We start from the raw sequence: 13,958 nt of genomic DNA on the forward strand, positions 1-13,958 counted from the left end.
TTCCCAAACTTTAAATCATTATATTTCGAAAACTACTGGATGGATTGACTTGAAATTTGCAGGGCATTACTTCTATAATGTTAGCTATAGTTTAGTGTTGGTCTCATTTTAATTGGTGCAGGCGTTAAAAAGGTAATGAAAAAACGTCTAGAAATATCTGTAGGGGAAGTAAGCAGTAAGCGGCGGTGACATCACTTGACCTTGCTTGACCTGCTTGTGAAGTGTGGTAGGTACTAGAACATTCTTTCACACCGCTGCTCACTTATCGGAATGGAATTGTATGCTGGAAATACAGTTCTTAATTTATATGTGCCAGGACCTAGGCCTTCGTGGTACAGTATATACAGTTTATATTTACAAATGAATGTATCGGATACCAACCTTAAGTTGAACATGCTAATGATATATTTGGGCATCACCACATTTCACATGAAGAACTGAGCATTGATGAAAGCCTAGTAGGCACAAGAAACAAGACATGTCTTATGCAATATTTGCCTAACAATCATCATCATCATCATCATCATCATCATCATCATCATCATCATCATCATCATCATAATTTCTTCGCTCCAGCAAGCTGGGTGCGATTGTGTATGAACCTCCTCCGGTTTGTCCTGTCCATGCACAGATGATGTTCATATATGTAACACTAGTTTACATCTCTAATTTCAAGGTTCTTGAAAATCTGCTTCTTCCAAACATCACAAGATCTTTCTCTTGACCTCTTCTCATGAGTCCTGTAGAGAATCATTCTTTTCATGTGACTATACCATTGCAATCTCTTCAGTTGTAGGGTCTCCAGCAGGCTTCCTTCAAGCTGCTGTCAGATATCCACATTCCTTATTTTATCCACTTTTGTTTTCTATAGGCATCATTATAAATGGGGAATAGAGGTCTGGATACTTTGTGATTCAGTTTCTCACTATTGCTTAGGATTCTTTACATACGGGGGCTAGATCTCAAGAAGTATCATGAAATATGGTCTTGGATATACCGTAGTCGTGAAATTACTGAAACTGGTTAACTACTTACAAAAAAGGGTACACTGTGCTCCATGTGTTTGTAGACAAAATTTTTATGTCGGTGCTACTTGTGAGGGTCTTGTTCATGCTAGGTACCTATATAACTGGCACAGTACAAAGGAACAGAAAATACCTACCTAAGTCTTTTCAAAGTAATTTTTCAATAGGGGAAACAATGCACTGCCATTCCGGATCTGTTTTGGCTTGTGCCTATAGAGAGAAGAAATCACGAAGGCCACCTATGATTCTTCTCTTCAGTAAGGCATCTGCAAATGCTAGAGAAGTGGAAGTAAACAGAGGGAACGTGAGAAAACTTGTGACTAAACCTGAAATTATTCACAGTTATAACAAATTCACGGGTAGCATTGATAACTCTGACATCTACCTACCCAATTGAACGAACATCTGTTCAGTACTGGAAGAAGGATGGTACTCAGTTCTTATATTCTCTATCAGGAACACAATAAGAGCCAGGGAAAATTAAAATTAAAATCCAGGTTGAGGGTCATGGTGGTTATTGGTCAAGACCTGGGGAGTGAATGGATGTGAACCAAGGACACTCCAGGTTCTGCAGGGCTGAGAAAACTCCTGATAGGAGGGAATCCAGATGTTGTGTATGTACCTCAGATCCAGGACCATTTTCACAAGATGCACCAAAGGACTGCATGGAGAGTGTTTTGCAAACACAAGTATACATAGGTCAGTGACACATTACTGTACATTTTTCAATATATCTTCAGGTCTAAAAACATAGCAATAATAATAATAATAATAATAATAATAATAATAATAATAATAATAATAATAATAATAATAATAATAATAATAATAATAATAATAATAATAATAATAATAATTAATGTGCTAAAAGAGGATAAACCTGCATCCTATTTATGTCAAGAGCTGGTATAGAAAGCCAGTAACTTAGTGCCAAACTATTTGAACATTTTCTATTGATTAAATGTTTTTATTGCTTTTCATTTTTTACATTTAAACTGAGTGGTATAGAGGCTCAATTACCTTGCAGTTGTATAGAGTGGTTTGTTGTCTTTTTTTCTGTTGAAGTTCATGTCAATATCTTTATTAGATTTGTTTCCATTGTTTTTCTAAAAATATGTGCATTTTGTAGTAAAAATGTCTGAACACAAGTATACTGTACATAGGTCAGTGACACATATATTTTTCAGTTCATCTTCAGAACTAAAAAAATTAATAATAATTATTGTGCTAATAGAGGATAAAACCAGCATCCTACCTATGTCAGCAGTTGGTACAGAAAGCAATTTTTAATCAACATATTTTAATTTTTTTCCTTACATTTAAACCAGATGATAGATACAGAGGCTCAGTTATCATGCAGTGTTATAAAGTGATTTGTTATCTTTGTTTCTGTTAAATTTCATGTTGATATTTTCATTAGATTTGTTTTCATGATTTTGTAAGAGAAAGTAAAAGGTTTAACTCTGCCAATATCATGTCTTAAGCTACAGATCTAAAAGAAATATGGGAAGCTTTGTATGAACAAAAATGACTAAAATATATACAAAAATATTTGACCGAACCTGTTGTGTCTGAACAACATGAACAAATGTGAGCAAGAAAACAGAGTGGAAAGTATCCTGCACATTGGGCCAGGCCAACCACACTAGGCACTAGTCTTCATGGCTGCTCTGCCACTCTCTCTTTGCTGGAATGAAAAGGTTAAACACAGTGATGGTAGAGAGTAGGACAAACTTGAAAACATAGAAAGATAAGCACAAACTCTGCAACTTCCTACACTGTTGTCTTCAGAGAAATGGGCTTTCTTATCAATTCCTATTCCTCTACATACAAAGAGGTCTCTCCTCATGGTAATGTCATGAGAAAATAGAGTGAGCAAAAGAGAGATGAATTTCACACTAAGATCAGATAATTCAGGAATCTTCTTCTCTACATCCTGAATGTGTTGTAAAATTTATGATGAGAATATTTATCTTTGGATCAGTTTGAAAATATCCCACGGCTTATGAGGCATGTTTTATCGTAGAGAAATACATGTGAGGATATAACTGAATGCAAATCAAGGAATGTATTTTTGTGATGAAAATCCTGTCATGCTCTCTACTACCGGGTGAGTTGGCCATGCAGTTAGGGGTGCGCAGGTGTGAGCTTGCATTCGGCAGATATTGGGTTCGAATCCCACTGTCGGCAGCCCTGAAGATGGTTTTCCCATTTTCGCACCAGTTAAATGCTGGGGCTGTACCTTCATTAAGGCCACGGCCACTTCCTTCCCATTCCTAGGCCTTTCCTATCCCATCGTCGCCATAAGACTTATATGTGTCGGTGCGACATAAAGCAAATAACAAAACATGCTGTCTACTTCACATTTTACATCTTCCAAACACCTTACAAACTTGCTAGAGAAATATACTTTGAACACGTGACAGTACTGTGCTGTTTTTAGTGTAACTTTTATCCATAGATCCATTTAACCATGTGGATAAGCCCTAGATCTGTTTGATTTGACCAAGTATGAATTAATGGAGGGATGGCGAACCTATGACACACATGCCACTAGGTAACATGCAAACATGTGCCATGGCACATCAGACAAACGTATTGACATATTTTCATGTTTTCAACATGTAATAAATAGGCCTGTTTCTAGCAGTGTAACATAATTGAACATTATGCTTTAATAAAGAAGCATCATCATCATCATCATCATCATTTTACAGTTCAAGTTTCCCAGGTACTGCTGGCGAGCCTCTTCCATTCTGTCTTATTGAGATCCGTTCTGTTGTTAATGATGTCCTCCAGTGTCCTTCCCCGATCTGCAATGTCCATCTTTACGATGTCCATCCAGTGGGTTCTTGGTCTTCCCACCATCCATATCCCTGCCACATGTCTCTCCAATTTAACATATGCTGTCCTTGTTTGTTCCATTCTCATTACATGCCCCAACTACCTCAGTCTGGATATGCTGATCTGACCTAACAATGATGTCTCAATCCCAGCTTCCTTCCTAACCACATCATTCCTTAACTTGTCCAGTTTGGTTTTTTGTATTGTGGACCTAAGGAACTTCATCTCGGATGCTTGCAACCTTAATGAGTTTTTCTTGGTAAGAGAGCAGGTTTCAATACCATAGGTTAAGATTGGTATGAAGTATTGATTGAACATCAACAGCTTTGATTTTTTTGGTACTTTGGGATCCTGGAGGAGTGTTCATACTTGCTGGTAAAAGCGAGAGCTCTTCTCCACAATCGACTGTACTTGTTCCTCAGTTTCTCCCCAGATCGCAACATCATCAGTGAAGGCCATTGCATTTAGTTCACCAGAGGTTTTCTTGATGTTCTTAATTATGTCATCCATGATGGTGATAAACAATAATGGGGATAGTGCACTACCTTGCTGGACTCCACTTTCAGTCTTGAACCAGGGCAAATGTCCGTCACCCAATTGCACACAGCTGGTACAGTTCTCATACAGCATCTGAACTTTCCTCACCAGTCCCTCTGGCACATTTCTTTTCCTCAGGCATTCCCATATCTTTTCTCTCGCAATGCTGTCATATGCCTTCTTAATGTTAAGAAAAACCATAAACATATCTTTGCCTTTTCCCCAAAATTTTTTCCATTAACATACAGGCACTGAAGGTTAGGTCTTGTTGTGGGCCTGTTTGGCCTGAAGCCATACTGTTCCTCTTCAAACTGTGGCTCTAAGATGACTCGCAACCTGCTTTCTAAGATTTTCTCAAGAATCTTAAGCCTATGAAAAAGGAGTGTTATTCCCCGGTAGTTAGAACATTTTCGGCGATTTCCTTTCACAGGGGGATGACACCACTGCTCCAATCAGTAGATATCTTGCCATCTTTCCAAACTGCATTGAGCACTCCGTGAAGCCACTGTAAACCCTGGACTCCTGCTGCTTTAATCATGTCCATGCTGACTTCATTGATTCCTGGGGATTTCCCTTGCGGCATCCTCTTAAGGGCTGCTTCTGTTTCTACCCGTGTAATGGGAGGTTCCTCTGTGCAGGTTTCAACAACTGGTTCTTTTGTTCTCTGATCTGCTTCTGTCCTGTTCAATAGGTGATCAAAATGATTCCTCAGAACCTCTCTGAAGTTCTCTTCTTTCCTGGCCAGGTTTCCATTAGGATTCTCAATTGCTTTGATGGTTTCAACTGAATTCCCTTAGTTTTTGATCACTCTGAAAAATAGTTTCATATTTCCTCTGCTGTCTTCCTTCAGTTTTTGAGTAAATTTCTCCTAGCACTTTACCTTCTCCCCTTCTACTGAAAATCCACAGCCTGTTTCCAGTCATTCAACTGGGTCAGAATTGGAATGAATGAAGCCCTCATCTAGTGGCGAGGAAACAGTTAATTCTGTGAACATATTTTTACAATTTTGAATAGGTTAAAGCAAAAATATATGTTATTCTTAAAAGTTACCTGTTTAAACAAAATGTAATTTTCAGTAATGTTTGCAGAATAAAATAATTAATTATTCAGTCAAATGGATTTACCCATATGTAATGCAATCTAATACTTAAATGAAATAAATGAGGGGTTTCATGATGATTTTAAAAGAAAATAACCAATGGCACACTAGACAGTAAAATGTAATAAACAAGACCGTAATTGACACGCTAGTCAATAAAAGTTTGCTATCCCTGGACTAATATAAGCAAATTTACCTGTAATTCTTTTGTTCCGAACTTTTTGAACCCAAGAAAGTACGTGTGAAGTGGACATTTTGTCATTCACAGAGTAGCTTTGCAACAAGCTCTTTGCCCTAGAGACACAAAGACCATGAAGCCAGTCTAGGAAATGACATGCTTATTGATCCCAAGGTCTGTGCTAGCACGGGATCTCTCATGCTGGATTCCTGAGAGGCTTCTCTGCTCTTTCACTTCAGTCAATATTGTAAACACATTACTTTCACATATTTTCGGAAGCTACTCAGCCAGCCTGTATACCTTGCATATTGTGTGTTTCAGTGGTGTGATCATGCACAATATTCACTCGCACTTTCCTTACATTGACAGCCACCTCGTGACAAATGCTAATGTAGACACGGAAATACAACTTACCTTCAGGTGCACTAGTGTGATGTTTGGTCATCTTGTTAAGAGGGTCTTTAGCAACCATGACCTCAGTGTCAAAATCAAGCTGTATATTTTAAATTCCATAGAATACCAGTACTTATAAATGGATGGGAGACTTAGGCTGCTTGTAGAAGACACTTAAAATGTCTGGAAAAATAACAACCAGCACTGTCTTAGAAGTAAAATAGCAGGCCCATTGAACAAACATCAGTGTCTTGGAAGAGACCAGTACCACGAGCATTGATTATCAAACATCAATTTTGATGCACTGGTTGTGTTGCTTGCATGTCTAACAGATACTTTTCAAAGTACATGATGAATTCCCAGTTGAAGAATGAATGGACAATACAATTAGGGAGGACAGCAAATAAATAGATGGATGTTCTAATGTGTAATATAAATAATTGCCAAATAACCTTCAGCCTCCGGAAGAATATAACTTCTGATCAGCCAACATGGTGACACATTGTCCAGGGGAGCTCACAACATTTTGAGCAAAAGAGATGAAGGCACGAGTCGGTTAAAAGTGATCATACAAAAGAATGAGAGAATCAGAGAAGAACTGACTGCTAGGCTCTGTCAACACAAGGAGGATTTCCAGCATTGCATCAGAGCTTGTGGCTCTAGAATTGGTGTCTTAGCCTTCTAAGAATCCATAATCAGCAACACTGATTCACTGGGAAGAAGGTTGTTGTTGCTGTTTTTCTTCTTGCTGCGCTGAGCGGCTCTGACCCCAACTTGGCAGGTTTGATCCTGGCTCAGTCCGGTGGTATTTGAAGGTTCTCAAATACGCCAGCCTCGTGTCTGTAAATTTACTGACATGTAAAAGAACTCCTGCGGGACTAAATTCCAGCATCTCTGCGTCTTAAAAACCGCAAAAGAGTAGTTGTGGTACCTAAAGCCAGTAACATTATTATTATTACTTCTTCTTTTGTGAAGAGTTCATCCTTTCCCAATCACAAGCTTTCAGGTCATGCTGAGGTGATTCATGGCTAATGGGAGAGTAGTTGTTAGCAACCCTCTTCAAATACTAAGAAGTCTATGGAATTTTTAGCTTTACCTTGGCACTTGGGACCTTACTGAAAGTGAGTATTTTATTTCCATTGCCAGTTACGGAACCAAAGATGAGCACTGGTTCCTTTCCTCCTTTCAGGGTGGCACTCGGGAAATAGTGGGTTCAACTGACAGCAGCTTTGAAGACATTTTGCTATGGTTTCCTATTTCACCAGGCAATTGCTGGGGCTGTATCTTAATTAAGGTCACAATAGCCTTCCCATTCTTAACCCCTTCCTATCCCTTAATCGTCAAAACATGTGTCTGTGTTGGTGTGATGTAAAACAAATGGAAAAAAAGGTTCAGTTAAGAAAATATATTTAATTCAATTGATCTACCTAAATTGATGAATGACTATCTAATTTCCTGATTGCTTCTGGGGTTGTTGGCCAGAGTTTTGTACTGGAAAGTATTGTAGTTCAGAGTTTTGTTGGTAATGAAGTCAATGAGATGTAGACAATACCCAAACAGGGTAAGAAGTTGCTGGAAGTGAAGATCTACAGAATTGTAGTTGTGGAGATTGAAAAGCACAAATCCCTGAAATCTGCAAGGCATTCACAGGGATTATATTAAAAGTATCTGATGAAAATCTCATTCATGTTAAGGTGTTTCTGATATCACGAACCTCAAAAGGTGTTTTTGAATATGCTGTACAACATGAATGCTTTTGTCTTCACATCCCACTCGCAGTTGCTCCCCAAAAGAATCAAATATATCATGTACCACCTTACTGTTCATCCATACACTCAAGTGCCGATGAGGTACTGCAGTTTCCAGACCTGGATTTCTTCCTCTTCTTCTTCTTCAGCCTGTGTCATCCACTTCTAAATGTAGACCTCTTCCAATTTCCACCATGTAGCTTTATCTGTTGCTATTTGGGGCCAGTTATTTCCTCCAGTCTTTTTAATGTCATCAGCTCAGCATAGTTGTGGTCTTCTGACAATGCGTTGTGATGTTCTGGGTTTCCACCGCAACACACTCTTGGTCCATCAGCTCCCATCCTGTCCCGCAACTTGTCCTGCCCATTTCCACTGGAGTGTAGCATGTTGTTCTGCAGATTTGTTCGATATTCTGTCTCTAAGTGGCATCCAGGGATGCTCCCCTCCATAATTTGCAGTCTGTTGTTGTTGTTATCTTCACTTGGTACAAATGTTTCCAGACCATAAATAGTGGCTGGGAGGATACAGGTATTGAATACCTTCTCTTGAGGTGGTTTGGTATATCTTCACTTTTCGGGATGAAGCCAAGCTTTGCAAAGGCACTTCAAATAGGACTCACTCTCCTTGTTTCTTCTGCTCCATGATCATTCTTCCCAAGCATGATCTAGTGTCCAGGATACAAATATTCCCCAACCAGAGTTTAACCTACAATCACCTGGACTCATTGCCTTGGTTTTTTGTAGATTCATCTTCAAGTCAATCTTCATCAATGTTTCATTCAGCTCCTTGAACATTTCATCTTGTAATTGTTATGGATTTGTGATCAGGATGTCATCTGGAAATGGCAGATGATTGGGAGGTTTCCATTGATGTTGATCCCCTTTCCTTTCTAGACATAGGCACAAAATGAGGCTCTTTGACCTCTCTGTCTCATGAAGACGTGATATCTAATTATTTCCTGTTGGGTTGTTTTGAACGGCCTTAGTGTCTTGATGAACTTGTAATTCACCCAAGAAAATGAACCAGTTGAACAGTTTCTTTATTGGGATAAAGGTATATTACAAATTAAGCATTTATTTATGTTCAGATCATTTATTTTATCTCTTAACTTTACATCTCAAAAATTAATGAAAAATGAATCATATTGTTTACTCATGAATGTTCTTATCCTTCCAGGAAAGTAAGCTAAATGGAGAATGCTGTACAGTGTAAGGTGTATTCCTCAGGTTACTACAAATAGTCCTCTAAATGTACATATCAAGACTTAGATCTGATGACCATGGAATTATTGAAAGGAGTATTGCTCATTTGGCACGACCTTCTGAACGATCATGATAACATTTTCTTCTCCACTGCTTGTACATATGGTGTTCCACCAACTACGATGACCAACTCTGGCTAAATTAAAAGTCTGTTCTAGAATTAAAATTGTGAGTGTATTCTCATTATTCTTCAGTAGAGGAAATCAAGTTAGTTCCTCATGAGCATCTTGCATTAGAATAAGAAATTGTATTTTCATAGAATAAATATGAGCGTAATCCCAAAAATAAGATATCCTATTTTTTTTATAAATACAGAACTCTGTTCGTGTGCCTGTTGGTCACAATATTGTGAAGAGTGTTTCCCGCGCTCGCATATAAACATGCGCACGCCATGCTGAGGCACTCAGTCTTGGCTTGGCAGCCATTGAGAATGGAGCTCCTGTTGAATGTTATCACCACGTATGAAGTGCGTGCAGTTATTGCGTTTTTGAATGCAAAAGGTAGTGAACCGATTGAAATCCTTCGCCAGTTGACGAACAAAGGCGCGAGAGACCATCAATTTCTGTCGAGACAGTTGAGCAAATTGTGCATGAAGATCAGCGGATCACCCTGGATGATCTCTGCACTTTGGTTCCTGAGGTTTCCCGAATCGCCGCTCGCAGAATTTTAACGGAAAAGTTGAAATACCGGAAGGTGTTCGCAAGATGGGTGCCATGCATGCTGACTGAAGACCACACTTCCTGAACAGCATGGCGCCGAGCTGGTATGACATGGGCATACAAAAACTGTCACAGCGTCTACAAAAATGCATCGACCGAAATGGTGATTGTGTAGAAAAATAGCTAAATGTTCAAGCTGTAAAATGATGTAAACCATTATAGAAATAAACAGGTCTATGTATTTATAAAATAAAATAAAAAAGGAAACCTTATTTTTGGGATAACCTTCATATATTGAAAACATATTTTATGGTTCACTGTTCCTTTATTTTTATGAATACAGCTCTCACTACACCTTCCCTCAGAGTGGCAGTTGAGACCAGTATGATTATGATCATCAGAAAACATGAATTATCCAGTATTTTTTTTATTTTCCTCAGGAATATACGTATATATTATAAGTTTTAGGTGTAAATCTTTAGTGCAACATTTGCCTGCCTAGAACGTTAATTTTTCATTTTTGAGGATATGGGCAGAGTTGGGAAGTAAATGAGTAGAAGTGTAAAAGTAATTGAATTACTTGTAACGATTACATTCTTAGTCATTTTTACTTGTAATTTACTTCTTGAAATAAAATTGTAATTGTTACACTCTAGTAATTGATATACCTCGCACAGAAGCAGAAATGTAAAAAATAAATAAATAAATAAATAAATAAATAAAAAAATTGGTGATGGAAATAAAGTTTTCAGTTCTACTTCAGCAGAACCAGTAGCTTAACCAGTTAAGTACTTTCTGAACTCTCCAGTACTTCCAAAGACATTCCAACGATGTTCTTAAAATTAAACACAGGTATGTAAGGCGTTTTTCAATAAATACAAAGATCTACTTCCCGCCTTAAGATGTCGAGTATTAGCGATGAGAATTTTATGAACCAATTAATTTATTTGGAAAGTAAACGGAAAACAGTTTCAAATATTAAAAGTCATTAACTAAAATAAAAATAATGGAGAAAAAGGTCATTTCGAAAATTCCAAGGTATCATGTTTAATCTCACCTAGTGATGATAGACACTTAATGCCTTTATGCTAAAGAAAAGCCATACAAAAGGAAGTAATATATTCCTTTTCCTCACAAACTTTTGCATTATTCCAGCCCCAAGCAAAAAAACCCACCGATTTCCTTAAGACTGACATTCTGTAAAGTAATTGTAATGTTACTGATTAGTTTTTGAAAAAAGTAATTTATAATTGAGTAAAGTATTTCTCAAGAAATTGTAATCCAGCCCAGTTACTTTCTCCTTGAACTCTTCACATCACTGGATATGGGGAGGTTGAAATAGGCATGACCAAAGAGTTGGCCGTGCAGTTAGGGACGCGCAGCTATGAGTTTGCATTTGGGAGAAACTGGGTTTGAACCCCACTGTTGGTAGTCCTGAAGATGATTTCCTGTGATTTCCCCATTTTCACACCAGGCAAATGCTGGGGCTGTACTTTAATTTTTTTAAACATTTTTGTACAATTGGAGTAACATTCCACCGACACAGGTAGGTCTTATGGCTGCTAGACAGGAGTTTCATTCATTCCATTCCTGACCCAGTCGAATGACTGGAAACAGTGTGGATTTTCAATTTTCAATGTTGTGAGATGGACAGCAGACAATGGTATGATGGTAAACGGGGTTAAAAGTCAGGTTGTGAGTTCACAAACAGGAAAAGTCCTCTCAGTTTTAACTACTGATGGGGTGAAAGTTCCTTGTGGGATCATTGTAAGTACCTAGGTGTTAATATGCACATGGTTATGAGGGTGTTTACGGGTTGTAGTAAGGATGTAAAGGAGAGGGCATGTAAGTCTCTGGTGAGACCCCAACTGGAGTATGGTTCCAGTGTATGGGGACCCTCTCCAGGATTACCCCCTGTGGGTGGGGGCGGTAGAATAACACCCACAGTATCCCCTGCCTGTCGTAAGAGGTGACCTAAAGGGTCCCCAGGGGCTCTGAACTTTGGAGCGTGGGTTGGCAACCACGGGGCCCTTAGCTGAGTCCTGGCATTACTTCCATTTACTTGTGCCAGGTTCCTCACTTTCATCTATCCTATCCAACCTCTCTTGGTCAATTCTTGTTCTTTTCCGACCCCGACACTATTAGGTTTGCGAGGGCTAGGGAGTCTTTCATTTTCACGCCCTTCGTGGCCCTTGTCTTCCTCTGGCCGATATCTTCATTTTTCGAAGTGTCGGACCCCTTCCACTTTTTTTTTTCTCTCTGATTAATGTTATACAGAGGATGGTTGCCTAGTTGTACTTCCTCCTAAAACAATAATCACCACCACCACTCTCCAGGATTACTTGATTCAAGAACTGGAAAAAATCCAAATAAAAGCAGCTCGATTTGTTCTGGGTGATTTCCGACAAAAGAGTAGCGTTACAAAATATTGCGTGCAAAGTTTGGGCTGGAAGACTTGGGAGAAAATAGATGAGCTGCTTGACTAAGCGGTATCCTCTTTTTACGACTTGTAAGAACAATCAGGATCCTGATTTTTCACCATACAAGTTTGAGTTTGAGGCTGATGATGCCCTTAATATGGGCGAAACATGTCCCTTAACATTTTATAATAATATTTAATTTCTAAAAAAGATCTCTTTGTATTGAATAGGTGGATATTAAAAAAGTAACACTTCTAACATTGTATTTAACTTTGTATTTAAGTGGTATGTTCTGAGCTGTCAGTGGAGAGATGGCATGGAATGACATTAATAGACAAATAAGTTTGAGTGGTATCTTTAAAAGTAGGAATGATCATAATATGAAGATAAAGCTAGAATTCAAGAGAACAAATTGTGGCAAATATTTGTTTATAGGAAGGGGAGTTAGTGATTGGAATAACTTACCAAGGGAGATATTCAATACATTTTTTAAGAAAAGGCTAGGAAAACAACAGATAGGGAATCTGCCACCTGGGTGACAGCCCTAAATGCAGATCACAAGTGAATCTTGTGTGGGTTATTTTAAAAAGAAAAAAAAAAAAAAAAAAAACCAACAAAAAAGAGGTACTTCATATAAATCACCGTCCCCTAAATAGCAAGAATAAAAAAAAAAATGAAGTTGACATAAACATTTCACATTTTTTTGCCAATTCATTCCATAGTTTGATGATGACGCTTGTTTAAAGCAGGCTAACATCTAAGTCTATGGGCCGTACAACCACACTTCCCTCCACACTGCGTCGTTTCCGTTTTCTCTTCCTTGAGACATATGCAAGAAGTTCGTCTGCTGATGGAATTTTCTGCTCGCGAAAGGTGAACACATCTACACTCAACCAGATTACAGGGTAGACTGAAGATGATAACCTGACAGTTGTTTCTGTGTGTATGGTGCAAGGAGCTGGGACAGGTGGAATTGTCTCAGTTCAATCTGTCAGTTCAAACTGAAGATGAATCTGTACGTATACAATAGGGTTGTCAGATACCTGAAATCAAAATACGGGATAGATGTGTGATTGAGAAAATCAACGGGCTTGTATTTTACAAGTTATAAATTTTGTTTCAAAATGATACGCTTATTATTATGTTGACATCATAGTGCAGTTTATTAATGCATACCAGTACCTTAACATTTATACACAGAGTGAAACTTACAGTACCGAGCAAATTGGCCATGCGGTTCGAGCCCCACTGTCGGCAGCCCTAAAGATGGTTTTTCCATGATTTCCCATTGTACACCAGGCAAATGCTGGCGCTGTAGTCTGTCTGAAGGCCACGGTCGATTCCAATCCTACCCCTTTTCTATTCCATCGTCACCGTAAGGCCCCATTCACAACGCAAACGTAAACTTAATAACATAATGTAAGCGTAAAATTAACTTAAAATTTGTGATATTCACAATGGAGGAACGTAACATGAACGCCACCAAGAGTATACAGCAGCCAATCAAATCATCGGCATGTTATTAGCACGGAAGTCAGATTTTTACACAGAACACCAATTTTCATTTTACGAGCATAGGCCACGAGGCAAGCCAGCCAATAAGACGCGCATAGGCCGTGAGGCAAGTCAGCCAATCAAGACGCGACTCTACACCCTGCAGCGCTTCCAAGTGGTATGGACCTGAAATACAGCCTGTTGTACTTTTGTCCAAATACAGTAGAGACAATACGCGACACTGAGCGAGATATCGAGGGACAGCTATTGGAACTCACTCTAGCGGATGGACCTGAACA

General features: G+C 38.6%; 1 protein-coding gene across 3 annotated transcripts in view; it reads left to right on the plus strand.

The window, feature by feature from the left end:
- The window catches only part of Spt7, a 124,846-nt gene extending 114,373 nt beyond the window's left edge, over positions 1 to 10,473 (plus strand). For all 3 annotated transcript variants that reach the window (XM_067144125.2, XM_067144124.2, XM_067144127.2), the window contains exon 9: positions 9,001 to 10,473. In XM_067144125.2, the coding sequence (XP_067000226.1) occupies positions 9,001 to 9,013 (13 nt within the window). In that variant the 3' untranslated portion in view covers positions 9,014 to 10,473. The remainder of the gene's footprint in view (positions 1 to 9,000) is intronic.
- Positions 10,474 to 13,958: the final 3,485 nt, after the last annotated feature.

This window comes from Anabrus simplex, chromosome 3 (genome assembly GCF_040414725.1).
Source record: "Anabrus simplex isolate iqAnaSimp1 chromosome 3, ASM4041472v1, whole genome shotgun sequence".
In the NCBI taxonomy this organism is placed as follows: Eukaryota; Metazoa; Arthropoda; class Insecta; order Orthoptera; family Tettigoniidae; genus Anabrus; species Anabrus simplex.